This window comes from Dermacentor variabilis, chromosome 1, assembly GCF_050947875.1.
Source record: "Dermacentor variabilis isolate Ectoservices chromosome 1, ASM5094787v1, whole genome shotgun sequence".
Lineage (NCBI taxonomy): Eukaryota > Metazoa > Arthropoda > Arachnida > Ixodida > Ixodidae > Dermacentor > Dermacentor variabilis.
The window spans coordinates 152,960,421-152,975,933 of NC_134568.1; the positions used below are offsets into that span (position 1 = coordinate 152,960,421).

Sequence of the window (15,513 nt, forward strand, 5' to 3'; positions counted from 1 at the left end):
ACCGGTTATAATTCGTAAATTTAGATATGTGCCATAAAGTAACTAATTAAAGTTAACTAGCACAATTATCTTAATTATCTAACGAAACGTTTTGATTTCTCAAAAAACGAATGGCCTCATCATCCAGTTCATTTAGATCCAGTTAATTTAGATCAAGGGTTAGAATTGTGGTATCTGCCACAGACAATTTTTAAATGTTTTGGACCTTCTAAAAAAAAACCCACCCGGCATGTGTACACCTCAACAATACACGACGATCGAAGATCACAAGCATTACGGGGAGAAGATGCGCACACAGCGGTTGGCAGAGCACCCGAACAAGTGCGCATTCATTGAGACCTACCGGGAATCAAGCACAGTGGGACGAGTCCGCCGATCGCAGGGTCACGTGTCGCGGCGACTATTTGAGAAAGAAAAAGCGAAGGGAATGGCGTTACGGAGCTTTAGCTTGCAGAGGTTAGATGTGCTCGAGAGCCAAGTCCCGCTACGCGAACTCAATTACGAAAGGTATCTTGCTTGACGTCACTGCATCAACAGTATGTGTTGGATGACGCAATATCAGTGACGTCAAGAGCAACGAAAGCCGTCGCATTTTAGTGGCAGCGCGTCGTCCGGCCTAGATATATGAGACTCCAGACTTTTGGGCTTTGAATAAAATACTAGGTTGTATAAAGCCTCTTCAGCCTCCCCCCCTCCCCCACCCTCAAATATATCATCACAATGGGAGTGACGCAATGCTCCAAGCAGGCGCTGAGCGTTTCGACGCAGAAAAGTAACAGCGTTCTATTACCCCTTTGTTTGAAGGCGTGAGCGCAACGATGTGGTCAGTGCATAAATGGCCGTGATGAAACATATAAGGCACATTTAAAAACTGTTGCGTCTAGGGAAGGTTGCACCAGCACTTATATTTTACAGTTACTACACATTAAGACTCCTTTCTACAAAAAAAAACATAAGAGTAGATACGAGTCAGATACAGGCTGGCAACTGGCTCAGAAGGGGGCACAACGCCCACCTGCCTTAAAGGTGAGAAAATAGGAAGAGCACAGCCGTTTGTGCTACAATCAGATGCTATTGACTACGGTCTGGGCGTTGTCTTACTAAAGGAATTCGAGGGTGAGTTGCGACCAGTTGCATTCGCAAGTCACACTCTAACAACCGCAGAAAAAAATTACACTGTAAGTGAGCGCGAATATCTTGTCATTGTATTCGCGCTGAAAAAGTTTGACATGTACTTGGACGGTGCCTCTTTTACTGTCCAAACTGACCATATAGCGCTTACTCGGCTGCAGCGTTGACAGAATCCAGCAGGTTGCCTTGGTCGCTGGATATTAACGTTGCAAAAATATCATTTTACTATCGAACATTGCACTGGTGCGCAAAAAAAAGTTGCTGATGCACTTTCACGTGCGCCTTTGCCAGAGCCTTCTTCCTCCTTCTCTCGCCACCTTCTCTCGTTGCTGCACTAGACACAGACCCGCGATACCTTGATCAGCAGGAAGCACCTTTTCGAGGCGCAACGCAAGGACGGCCTCTGCCGGCGTGTCCTCGAATAGCTAGGTGGCTCAAGTGGACAAGCATCTACTTTCGGCGAGTTCGATTCTTATGAACTCGCTGACGATGGCCTTCTGCTTCGCTATATTCCACAAGCTGACGAGAATGACGGTAACTCCCCCTTTCGAGTACTTATCCCGAAAAGTCTCAGTACAGCTTTCACTAGTTACTTCCACGACTCTGCTTTGGCTGGTCACAGTTCTGCCAGCAAGACACGCGGCAGGACGTTTTACGATATGCACGAAGCTGTTCGATGTGCCAACCAGTAATACCACGTAGGGATCTGCCACCGGGCTTGATGATGCAGCCAGTTCTTAGTCAAAGCCCCTAGGAAATCGTCGCGCGTGACGTAATGGGTGATTGGTGACCACTTGGCGACTATTTATTGGTGATTACTGACCACTTTACGAAGTGGGTTGACTTATACTCATTGCGTGCACTTCACGGAGAATTTGGCACTGTCTTCTCGATGTCTTCTTGCGTTTTGGCTTCCAACCACAACTGATAACTGACAAAGCCACTTACTTCACGAGTAGCACATTCGCGAAGGCACGAAAAGACAACGCCATATCATCCACAGGCTAACATAACCGAACAAATCAACAGAAACCTGAGGCCAATGCTTATTGCACATACCACCAATCGTACGGAATGGGATGCTAAGCTCTCCGAAATGGCATTTGCGACGCATACTACGGTCAACAAATCCTCTGGTTCTACACCTGCATATCTGAACTTCGGAAGGGAAATTTCCTTCCCACTAACCAATACCTTGGTGCCGTCACATTCGGCCTTTTTCAATAACCGTCATTTCGTAATGCACGACATAAAAGGCTTACAACCGCTGTCACTGCTGCGCGTGAGTAATTGGCTCGGCTTGAGCAAACACGCCAATATAACTCACACCACCGTGACATTCAATACGAACCAAGAGACCTAGTATTACGTCGTACGCATCATCTGAGCATCCCGGCTAAAGGTTTGTCAGCCGCTTTAGCACCTCGATGGGATGGTCCATTTGCTATTTGCACGCAAGCTTGGTAATTTCTCTTAACACTTCAAAGGCACCACAACCGGCACCTTATCTGGACCAGCGCACGTCTCGGAGCTCAAACGCTATAATGTTTCGCTCCCCCTCTTACGCCTCATGGTATTCTCGTGACCCCCTTTGCTGGCCCAGTCACCACTGTAGCTGCAAGATGTCAAGCCCGACTTATGAGGTTGCCTATAATAGCATTGCCATGCCAGCAATTCCATGCAATGCGCTGCGCATATTCCAGGTGTACCGCTCTCAACGCAAGTACCGATATTATTCACCAATCCACAATCGGTGCGTCCCCTGTCACTACCCCCATCCTTCGCCGTTCAATGCCAGGTGGCCGGTGCACCGTCGCAACCTGGGGGCCCTTCATCCCACGAACAGCTCCGTTGGTTGGGTCTCGCGGCTGCCTTGGGAGCTGCTGCCACGGTCACTCATAGGGCACTCGCCAGAGTTTGTTCCTGAGCCGTTCCTGGGCCTTCTCCTCACAGCGAGATATCAAAAATTCGCATTTGTGAAGTGAAAGCGACGGAACGCTAATGCAGGAATCACCTTTTTCTCTTCTTTTTGTGAAAGGCTTCTAGCAATTCTCGAGCCGACCCAACCCGTCACAATATAGCCATGCGTCTGTGGAGCGCAAGGATGTAATATCAGGAGCCAGTGGAAGAATACTGGCAAGACTTAGCGAAAGCTAGCTTTATTATTATTATTATTCCAGCACGGGTGTGCCCCCTGTCGCGAGCCTGGTGTACACACCGATCCACGCCATGCATCGGTTATGCTGACTGCCCGGGGCCAGGCGCAGCACGCACTTTTTGCAGTGCCGATAAGACAGCCTTTTATGGGGCTTTTATTGCGATAGCAATTATAGGGACACTCCGTGCGCATTTCCGCTGTCGTCGTCGCCGCCGTGACGTTCCGTATGAAGTTAAAGTGTGATAACATCGTAGCCGCGCGCCGTATGTTGTGTGTGCGAGTGAAAGCGTGCGAGTGTGTGCCGACAATGGTGGCTCAATTTCGCGCGCGCAAGGGAGGAAGACAGGGAGGAAGTGCGCCGTCTTCCATCGCGCACAAGGCCCGGGGGGAGGGGGAAGTGGGGGCGTTCTACTCTAGCGGCAGCTGCGTATCGCGCGGCCGAGCGCGGCACACGGGCCCTATCTTGAAAGCTATCTGCAATGGGGGCAGAGTGCGCCGAGTGCTGATAGCTTCGTTTGCACTCTGTTCTCGCCGCTAAGTTCGCGTTCAGGCGAGAGGCAGCACGAAGGTCAATACACTCGCTGCTGCTGCCACGCTTCCTCACGCCAGCGCTTTGACAGGCTGTGTCCGCGATCATCGAGTGAGATGTGTTCAAGTTTGATTGTGCGCGCGTGACACCGTGCTGAGTTAGTAAGCAAATGTTTCCAAGTTTATAAGGCCGATAAATCTACTATACTTACTTAGTATAGTTGTCGAATAATTCGCAATCGCAATTGATGCTTCGCCTTTCGGGCGAAACTGCGACTTTTCTTCATTAATGGCAGCTGTTTGGCATATACACAGGCACCACACCGAACTGCGCCAATATTTAAAGGAGTAAACATTGAAAACAATTTTCCAATTTTGTTAAAACTTGACGCCACAAAATCAAGAGTACGCATGAATATTTCATATGCCAAGTTCAACACAAGCGATATATTTTATATACATAGAGCTCATAAAGTTGCGGACGTTCTAGATAGTGGATAAATCTCTGTATATGAGTGTTACAAGTAGGTTATACAGCATCGCGCTCTTCTCATCGACAGTGGGCATTATCATACGAACGTCGGTACCAAAGTAAGCACTGTCCTAGATCTCCTTAGTTACACATTAGCTATTTTGTCTTGATTCAAGGAATAATGCGGCACACATATAGGTCGTGTTGAACACATCTTGAAACGTACCGGCACACACACAGAAGGTTACGGAAAAGCCATATTGTTACAAATATAGCACATGCAATCAGAGCACATGGCATGAATTTCACCTCGACGAAGGGCGCCACATCGCAGCAGTTGGAATAAAACAGGGCGCGCGACACAGAGTTTGCCTTGACACAACTATGTTGCCCCATATATCTAGAAGCGCATTTATTTATTTATTTATTTATTTATTTATTTATTTATTCATTCTTTCTTTCTTTTTCTGCGTTAAGTTATAATCTTCGAACAGCTTAAGTACCGATGTACACGCGCTATATCTCACCTCTTGTCTGCGCTTCTTACGAAATCGCCGACTGATAATTACACAACCATCCTCTTTGGATATAGTGATACACCGTCTCTTGAATTTAGATTTCCCAGAAATCCTTAGCACTAAGGAAGTGATGATGGCCGTGTCACTCCTAGTGCGTATTCCTGTTGTTGCTTTCTTTTCCTTTTTAGAGCGCAGCTCTTTGGCGTCCGTTCCTGGGTTTCGCGTCGTCGTCGGCGTTGTCGTCGTCGTCGGCCTCGTAACCAGCTCCGCCCCCCTTTCATCCCCCCAGCGCTAGCAGCGACCGACTGATACCGCTGGATGCCGCTGACGCCGCTAGAGAGTCAAGATAACGTGACTGCATAGAACACCGTCGCCGCCATGCAGAAAGAGGAGGAAAGGGTCGCTGCTATCTCTTCCCTCCTCCCTTTATCGTGTTGTCCGCTTGCTGCGCGCGCTTCTGCCCCCATCGTTTGCCGCTGGGTGTACACGCCGCCCCCCTCCGCTTCCGCTTACTGCTGGTTGCTCTCGACGGCGGCGATGAGCCTCCGCTTCGGCGGCGCGAACTGCAGGGTCTTCTCGGCGGCGGCGATGAGCTTCTGCTTCAGCCTCGCTTACTGCTGGTTGCTCTCGACGGCGGCGATGAGCCTCCGCTTCGGCGGCGCGAACGGCAGGGTCTTCTCGGCGGCGGCGCTTAGCCTCTGCTTCCCCCACGGCTGTGACAACCTCGCGAGCCACTTGTATAGATCTCGTCTTTGAGAATCAAGCATTGGTGTACCAAGTCGAACATATATCAGTCTATTTCTCCGACCACAAAGCTTCCTTCATGACTGTCAAGAACTGTTAGTGGAGTCTTTGTTAAAGGAATACGTGTGAAAAAAAAAAATTCTGTGATAGCGCATACATGTGTTGCTCGATTTCTTTGCCTCAATCTATCCAAAAGGTGAAACAGCTTATTTGCTGCGCTCAAATTTCGCATTAGGAAGTAACGTAATCGTCGGTAATTTTTTTTCATGTACTTTCTCCCTTCTTGCGACCGCCCTGGTGTATGTTTCGTCGCGCATCGTTTTTAGGCGCGAAGCGTGAGGCAGCGCTGCATGCCTATAGTCAACACACGGCGAAACGGTCCCTTGCTACGACTCTCAATGAAGATGTTAATACCCTAACGCGAGACTGGTTCGACAAGATAAATGTAACCCGCACGTTTGCTCCTCACAGCGGACCGTTCCTCAAGGGATTGCTTAGTTCTCAGACTGCAACTTGAGCCCAAGTAGACTGTGAACGTATTGAGTACAGTGGAGAAGGTTGAATCGAACCTTGCAGAATACTGAAATTCGCTCCCCCCCCCCCTAACTTGCTCAGGGCTGGGGGGGGGGGAGTGCAAGTCGAGTGCACAATTCTTAGCTCCTGTAACGGTATATGATATGGGAAGCAACACTACGGAGGATGCTACCACAGAGTCTTATTTGCATCGTTGGAACCCTAGATTGAGAGCAGCGGTGCAGCAAGGTATTACGGGAAAGAATGGAACAGCAGTCTTTCCTGTCCACAAGCCTATACATTCTTTTTCATTGCAAGGTCACGGGCCGCATAAAACCACCACTAAAATTTGATTATAATAGTAGCTGTTTCGTTTCACTAACACCTGGGACGTTTCCGCCACGCATACGGTCTTTCAGGGAAAAGTTGAAGAAGCCCGCATTTAAAAAAAGTGGAGGTTCAAAAATACAACTTCTCTATATATAGAGAGACAGACAGACTGAAGAAAGACGAGAGGCATGGAGGTTAACCAGAAGGTAAAATCCGGTTTGTTACCCTACACACGGGAAAGATGGGAGGGGAAGGTAAAGTGATAAGAAAATAGAGAAAGAGTCAGAAAGAAAGGGAGTACAGACACAATCACAGCCGGTCCCTATCCCAGCATACAATTGCCACACAATAGCTCTTGTGACACTTCAAACAACAGTTCCGGCTACAGCCGCTTGTACAGGTCTGTTCACCTCAAAAACGGCAACAGTGCCCTCATCTCCTTCAGCTACGATTGCATGGGAAATCGGCATTCTAAAATGATTTCCTCTGTTAGCGGTATTTCGTCAAAGCGCGCTATTATGATTGCGAGCGATCGTCTCTGTAAAGTGTAGCGAGGACAGTCATACAGAAGGCGTTGAAGAGTCTCCTCGCTGCTGCAGTCATCGCACGAGGCGTTGTCGGCCCATCCGATTAGGAAAGCAAAATACTTCATAAAAGCAACTCCTTGCCATATTCGACAAAGTACATCGCCTCGGCAAAGTCTAGCTGGGATGCGAAGGCGGAGAGAAAAATGCAGGTGGTGCAGCAGGTTGCCTTGAAAACTTGGGGCGTTACACATAAAGAACGTGATATCTCGTGAGAGCACACGAAGACTTCTAGCGGCACTTGTCCTTCATAATGGTTCGGCTCCAGTTCACTGCCTTGAAGAGCCAACCGAACAGCGTTATCGGCGTGTTCGTTACCCATGAAGCCACTGAAATGTCAGGTGGTGTCCTCTCTCGGCCAAGGTATGTATTAGTTCCCCAATATTGAATACCAGTTGTTTCTGAGGTCAGCGCCGCAGGACTGAATAAGATGACTGCAGTGTTGCTTCAAGTCACTGAATAACGACCATCTTCGAGGTTGTTCTTGACTGACGAGACGAAGTGCGAAGCGAAGAGCTGCAAGTTCCGCTGACGTCGATGCCGTTGGGTGCCAAGTCTTGAAAGTGATGGTGGTGGCTCTCGCTGGGAAAACCACAGCTCCAGACGGACAGTTGAGAGTTGCTGACCCATCAGTGTAAATATGCGCGTGGTCGTCGTACCTCTCTCGCAAAAGGAGGAGATATAGTTGTTTAAGAGCAGGAGATGACAGCTCAGATTTTTTGTCCGATTCCTGATAACAGTAAAGTGCAGTGCACCTTGAACCAAACACCATGGAGGAATCTGTGGCTTAGCTGCGGGGGTGAAGCCTGATGTAAGGCTGGTAATAATCACAAATCGTATCATAGAATGATGCCTGTCGCCTTTCTGACGGCAGTGTTGCAAGATTATGGAAACGGGCTAGGGCAAGCCACTTAATATGTACTCTCAGCACCTCCACCACAATGTGTGTTTGTATTGGTTGGTCCAGGACGATGGCGATAGTCGCCGCTGTTGACGCGCATTTTGGCAAACGAAGACAAACTCTCAGAGCCCGAGCTTCAATAGCACGTAGATCACGAAGATTTATCCTGCGATTGTTGCTCAGTAGACACAAACTGTACCTCAAAAAGCCCAGAGAAAGTGCTTTGTAAGATTCCAATATTGCATGCATTGGAACTCCCACGGCCTATAATTTCCACATAAAAACAATATAACTAAGGAATGCGCGACTGAAAGACAGGCGCGCAAACACGGGCACCAGAAACGACTAAAAGGACAACACAAACGCCGAATGTCAACTGCAGGGTCGCACATAGACGGAAAAGACAGAAAAACTATTAGGCTCTACGATAAGGGAAACTACGAAGCAACTAACTCTGAAATAACGAACTTTCTGTCGGTCTTTGAAACGTCCTATCTTTCCAGAAGTGTAAATGAGAACTGGACCCTTTTCAAACAATGTTATCGAACTAACAAATAAATACATTCCGTCATGCAGTTTACGAAAGAGTAATCAGAAACCCTGGTTCACAAAGACACTGAAAAAGCTCGAAAACAAGAAAAAACGCGCATTTCGTACAGCGAAACGCCACGCAAACCCCCACGCATGGGAAAAATATTATGAAGCTGAGAACGCATACTTGGCCGAGATTGGAAGTGCTAAGCGCTCATTTTACGAAGTAGTACTACCAAAAATGATAGTTGATAACCCGAAGAAATTCTGGAAGGTGATAAACCCGAGGGAAGCGCGCGCTATCACCCTCACTAACAATGCTGGTGAAATCGTGGCCGATGCCGACTGTGCAGACAGCTTTAACACTGCATTTTCATCTGTTTTTACCGACGAATCCGAAGCACCATGTTTTACATTACCACTTATTACTACAGCCATGGACGAATAACTTTCAGCAGTAGTGGAATTTCGTGCATAATAGATAAAATAAAAAATTCATCTGCCGCCGGCATAGATGACATCAATCCAAAAATTTTGAAAAACGCTAACCCAGCCTGTTCCAGTATTTTCTGTTTATTGTTTTCACAGTCACTCTCCGAAGGAACCATTCCAGACGACTGGAAAGTGGGGAAGGTCGTTTCCGTGCACAAAACAGGTAATACTGATTCACCTCTTAATTATCGGCCCATTTCATTAACAAGTATTCCCTGCAAAATCATGGAACACGTCATTTACTCCCAAATCATGCAATTCTTAGATTCCAATAACTTCTTTCATCCGTCACAGCATGGTTTTCGTAAAGGTTTTTCGTGCGACACTCAACTAGCCATTTTTCTTCATGACATTCACGCCAACCTTGATATTAATCTACAAACTGACGCCATCTTCTTAGACTTCGCTAAGGCGTTCGATAAAGTACCTCACCAACGCTTGCTTCTTAAACTTTCCCAGTTAAACCTACATCCAAACATCATCGCGTGGATTAACGAATTCCTCACGCATCGCGCTCAGTCTGTCTTCATTAATAACCAATCCTCCAACCCGCTCCCAGTCACCTCTGGCGTCCCGCAGGGTTCCGTCCTCGGTCCCTTGTTATTCCTCATTTACATTAACGACTTACCCCAGCGCGTATCTTGTCATATCCGCTTGTTCGCTATGATTGCATTATTTATCGTTCGGTAGCTAACCCTTCTGACCAAGAATCCGTTCAGGCAAACCTAAACCTCGTGCTAAACTGGTGTTCGCAGTGGATGATGACACTCAACCCTAACAAATGTAAGTACATGTCTTTTCACCGCCGTCGCAACCCTTTTGTTTTTGAATATACCGTTTCTAACTCCCCTGTTGCCCTCGTCCAGTCTTACAAATACTTAGGTATCACCATTTCTGATGACTTATCTTGGCGACTGCAGGTAACTAACCTAATATCATCAGCTAATAAAAGATTAAGTTTCTTAAAACGTCACCTGAGGGAAGCCCCTCAACACGTCAGACTACAAGCATACATCTCACTTATCAGAACTAAACTGGAATACGCATCGCCCATCTGGAACCCTCATCAATCATATTTAACAAATGCCATCGAAGCTGTACAAAACCGAGCTACCAGATTTATTCACTCTTCATACTCATACAACGTTAGCATATCATCTCTAAAATTACAATCAGGTTCGTGTGATCTTTCTGCTCGCCGTCGCATTGCCAGTCTTGTTTTGTATCAAGTTTTTTTATTCGCCCCTAAGACAAGAACCATACATCTGCGCACCCCCACCACGCAGATCCCATCGCATCGGTCACCCTCTTCAAGTTTTGCGTCCACGAGCCCGTACTACTACCTTCATGAACTCATTTTTTTCACGAACAGCTACTGACTGGAACGGCCTTCCCCACCATGTCGCTGCCATAACCTGTCCATCCACATTTTCGACTTCTGTGAACGCCTGCATCTTGTAAACCCCACCCCTTATGTAACACCCCGAAAGGGGTCTTTAAGGAAAATAAAGTGATGTGATGTGAAGACTTTACGGCGCATACTCAATGGAAGGCAGCGCCAACCAGTCAGTCATGCAGGCACTCACGAAAGATACCTGTTCAGACATGGCAATTTCTCTGTGTACAAGATAATCGAGGGCTGACTTACGCACGTGCTACCGTTATTAATGATATACCAAGTCTCAGCCTTAAGGCGCGCGTCGTTGTTACGTCTGAGCAGAACTGTACCGTCTGCAAATTTTGAAGTACACTTGCAACCGCGACAATGTAAGAAAAGGGTAGACGGCGTTCCACTCGTCAACGAAGTTTGGTACTCTGATTGATGCAACGCTCTCTCGGTCCTACATAAAAGCGACCGCAGATAAAGGCAATTTATAAAGTACGCCCATTCGGCATTTTGTGAATTTGTTGGTACTACATAATACCTGTCAGGTATTTTCTTCCAGTTCAACTAGTCTTTCTTTTCACGGCAGCGCATATCCTAAGTTATTGTCAGCCGTGAACACAACATTGACCCCGAATCAAACCCCTACTTTCTTAAGTCCATGTGACAGACAGTGATTGTAAGGTGTACGCACGACTCTTTTTTTTTCTTACTCTCAGTGTTTTCTGCAACCATATGCGAACTGTAAGACATGATGTACAGGGGTGGTCAAAAGTTCCCTGGCCACAGCGTGTTCAACAACGTTCACACTCAAGCAAGTTGCGGAACTCCTGGAGTAATTTTGGCACTCGGAAGCTGTGGGTGGTGAGAAACAGTGTCCTGTTCTCTCTCCTCAAAAATTTTGGGGCTCTTATAATGCCACGTAGGCAATCGTGTTCGCGCAAACTGTGACCTGTAAACTTTTGACCACCCTTCTACTTTTTCAAGTGTACCGAAACAGCTCTTGCTCTTGTTAACTTTTCTTGTGTTCCTCGCACTGTCGACCATTGAGCGTTGCCAAACCATAAACATTATGGTTATCGAGTCTCAGTAGGGTTCGTGACAGTTCCACGTTGATGGTTACGCTCAAATACAACAGAACATTGAGACAAGAATGATCAGTTTTACTCGTTTTTAAACAAGGTAACTTGGAGCGAACTTTCACAATTGCGCCAATCCGTATACTGTGTGCGATCATGAATCCGCTGGGTATACCTAAATGTATGAGGTGTTTTCAAGCTAATGAAAATCAGCCAGGTAGCGGCACCTCAAACTATGCATTCCCACCATCTCGACGAGCCCTGCGCGGGCGAATTGCAGGCACAGGGAAGATCCGACTTCAGTTTTGGCTCTTCGCCGCGTGCTTTCCGACTGCCTTCAATATGCTACTTAACAAGCACCGTCTATGCGGCTATTGTAAATTATTTATAACTCATTTATTACTACTATTCAGTGTGCACGTCATTCACGCAGCAACTGGTACCATGTGCGCCGGCTGAAAAACTTTAATGATGCTTTAAAACCTTAACAGCTGGAACTGCGGTATTGGGTCAAGTAAGCCAGTCTGACTCTTTCAGACGCAGTTGCGGGATGAATGGATAATGCCTGGTCCGTAATTTAGCTCATTTCCAAGTTAAAAAGCAGCCACTAAAGATTCTCTGTAAAGCCTCCTCACCCCCCCCCCCCTCGGACGTCGCAACATTTCACTAATTTTAAGATCACGAAATGGACACTGTGTAAAGGACAGTAGCACGTCAACAATCGCTTCTGCTCATAGCAAGATCTAGCTGACATTCGCTTATGAAGTGAAAGCGACCAGATCATCTACGTGCCACAGCTACGCACTTGAACCAAACGTATTGAAAACACTAAAAGGAAAGAAAGGTCTAAAGTCAAAGCAAGTTTTCCAAGCTACTGCATTTAGCATTTCCTCACACTTTGTTTTCGCTCGATCGAAATCCTCATAGAAATGCGCTTACGTACGTCACGGAATCAGCCGGCAATACGTCAAGGCTGTCACACGGAATGCATGTATGCACTATATATACAACTGGAAGCACCGCATGTCGTTAAGAAATGTTGACGTGATAAAGGAGTTAACGAGGGGCTAAAATGATAATCTGAAAGATTTCCGTGTTTGAGACCCGCGTTTGCATAGGCACTTCCAAAGTTAATTTCAAATTTGCCAGCCCCGATCTCTGCCAAAGCATACTTCATATAGGGTTGCAGTCTGCGAGAGGCTGGTAGTTGTGTTGGCCGATTGAAAGGCAAGGTGTCTTTCTTTTCTTTTTGCTTTTCCCATGAAAAGCGCCCATAAGGAACAGCAGACCGGGGCATACTGCCAGATTGTCTGGTTCCAGCCAAGAAAATGTCAAGAAAAGCTGCGCCTGCAAAAGACAGGCAGCCTAGCTACGCATGAATGAGGATGCATGAACCTAACGTACGTGTATGCCTCGCCTAATAAGGCATATTCTTAACGTAAAACACTCTGAACAGACCCACTGTATCGTTAGAAATTATTAAGTCGTCGCTTTTCGTTCTTTGTGCATTACAGCCCCACGGGAAACGGAAGCGCTCAAGCGCGATAACCGAGGTCGTAGCAATACAAACCCCGAAGATCGTGGGGGGGGGGGGGGGGGGGCGGTGATGCTGTCAGTGCTAGTGTCCACGTCACACAGCAGGTGCTTGACAGCAGGTTTATGCGCGTTTTTCTAAAGGCCCTTTTGCCTGCAAGGCACGAAAAGAAGTAACAACGCGCAGAACAAGCAGAAGTGATTCTCGAGTGTGCCAAGAATAAACTTTTTTCGGGATTACACTCACTGGTGTTATCCAAAGCACACGAACACACCAGACAGAGGCTGACGTCAAGAGCCGGACATTCGACGAGTCGAGCTCATGTCGCGTGGCCCGCAAGAAACAACACGAAAGCACCGGCGAAGCAAAGAGCGCGTCAGCTGATTGCGGCAGCAATCGTGAAAGTGCGGGCTGTGCGCGCGCAAGTACGGCGAGAAAGTGAAAGGCCGACGCGGCAGCACACGCGGCGGTCGACGTCAGCCGGCACCAACCTGGCATCATCCGAACGGAGGCGCTGGGACGACAGTGACATGCGGCGGCGCATTCACATGGCGCACGGAGCGGGAGCAGTGGCTGGCTGGCGACGCCGATCCGGAGAAGCACATGCGCTCGGCGCGCGGCTCGTCGCACATATGCCGGCAGCAGCGCCGTCGATGGCGGAGAACGCCGCGCGGGCCGCCTTAAATCAGTCACGTGGACGAGCGAACAGCTGCGAGGTTCCCGCTGCCGAGGAGAATGGCATGTTTGTACGCGGGAAGAGGGCGACGGGGGTCTCTCAAGACGAACGCCCGCGGGAAGGCGCCACGCTCGGTCTCGTCGCGTACGACGACGTGGCCCGGAAGCACGCTGCGCCCCTGTGGCACGACGTCCCGCACGCGCGGCGGTGAAAGGACGATTTTCGCCACTCCTCCCGCTCTCCTTTAGTGATCATTTTTCTTAATCTTTTGGTAAGGTTCCTGACAGGAGCAGTTTGTCATGCCATCAGTGGGAACGAAAGAAACAGATTATCCTATAGCAGCGTAGGCACACAGCCAGCGGAACATCAAGTTTTCAAAGACCACTCGTAACGTGTCAAATTCCTAGAACATGGCTGTAACACTGCACGCATGAAGTGAGTATAACCGAACGCACCAAGCACATTTATAAGACATTCCAAAGACATTTCTTAAGCGAAAAAACGTTCGCAGGATCATTACAGATACTAATGCTAACGTTACTCAACGAGGCATGATTGTACTACACTGGGATAGCAGACTGCTATACTTGCGGATATATATGCGAAAAGTTTTCATTTCTCCTGGGAGGGGGGGCTGGGGCCCGACCAGCCTTCCGAACCCCATTTATATATATATATATATATATATATATATATATATATATATATATATATATATATATATATATATATATATATATATTGTAAGGAAGAAGAGCGCCGTGCCGAGCTCCGCAGCGGGATCGCCAGCGCTACTGAAGTGAGGCTCGGGCTAGACGCTGTTCCTGGTGTGACTGGCTAAGCCTACGCTGTTGCGTCTTCTTGTCCGCGTCCTTCGTGTCGTCCACAGCCGTGTAGGACTTCTTTGCCATAATATATATATATATATATATATATATATATATATATATATGTGTGTGTGTATGTATGTGTGTGTATGTATGTATGTATGTGTGTATGTATGTATGTATGTATGTGTGTGTGTGTGTGTGTGTGTGTGTGTGTGTGTGTGTGTGTGTGTGTGTGTGTGTGTGTGTGTGTGTGTGCGTGCGCGCGCGTGCGTGCGTGTGCGTGCGTGTGCGTGCGTGCGTGTGTGTGTGTGTGTGTGTGGTCAAATCTGTTACAACCATCCAAATCGCGATTTTTTTTACGTGTACTGTTGATTTGGCACGAGTAAGCTCCTTACAGCAACAATGTGACTTGGCAGTGGATAAGCGCATAGGGCGGCCCCTATGCAATGTATACGTATTTAAGCCCTACGCCTTACCGTTTCAAGCGCTGTTTTTTCCAACCATGGTAAAGAAACCCCACGAAATATTTAAACAAAAAAAATACCACGTGACTGCGCTCCCACGCGCATCATAAAGCAGCGCCCGCAAATAAGCTGATTGAAAGCAACTGCTTTGCCGGTCTCACCCGAAGAAAGAGACAGCGCATCACCTTGGTAATGCTACGGAAGGAGCACCAACCGCAGGTTCCGCGGCTTTGCAGTTATTCCTTACTCTCATTTTTACGTCACACTTATTATCTGTCTCTCACGGCCGAATGATCATGTTGATAACAAAAGCCCCTTGATAACACGGCCGAATTGCCGCTCTGACCACGCACGAAACGCGAAAAACAGTGGAATAGGCATAGCATGTTTCAAAATCCCGGCTTTGCTCGCACCGCATCGACAGAGTGCGCGCGCAGCTATATTTCGCACCAGAAACTTGCTTCGGACCAAAGCCAAATCGAAGTGACGTTCTTATTTTTCATGAGAGTGTATACTTGCTGCAAAAACAAGCTCGCGACAAAATGTAAAAGCGAAATAAAGAGACAGGGAAGGGACCCAGGTGTAGAGAAATGGCGAAACCGATGCATTCAAGTGAATGTACCACTTCTAAATTAAATTATGGG

General features: G+C 47.6%; 1 protein-coding gene across 2 annotated transcripts in view; it reads right to left on the reverse strand.

The window, feature by feature from the left end:
- Positions 1–13,620, reverse strand: part of LOC142586754 (synaptotagmin-15-like) — a 196,536-nt gene extending 182,916 nt beyond the window's left edge. Inside the window, exon 1 of one of the 2 annotated variants that reach the window (XM_075697681.1) lies at positions 13,391–13,620. In XM_075697681.1, coding sequence (XP_075553796.1) covers positions 13,391–13,443 — 53 coding nt within the window. In that variant the 5' untranslated portion in view covers positions 13,444–13,620. The remainder of the gene's footprint in view (positions 1–13,390) is intronic. The other variant, XM_075697680.1, reaches the window with a different exon arrangement.
- Between the last annotated feature and the right edge of the window lie 1,893 nt (positions 13,621–15,513).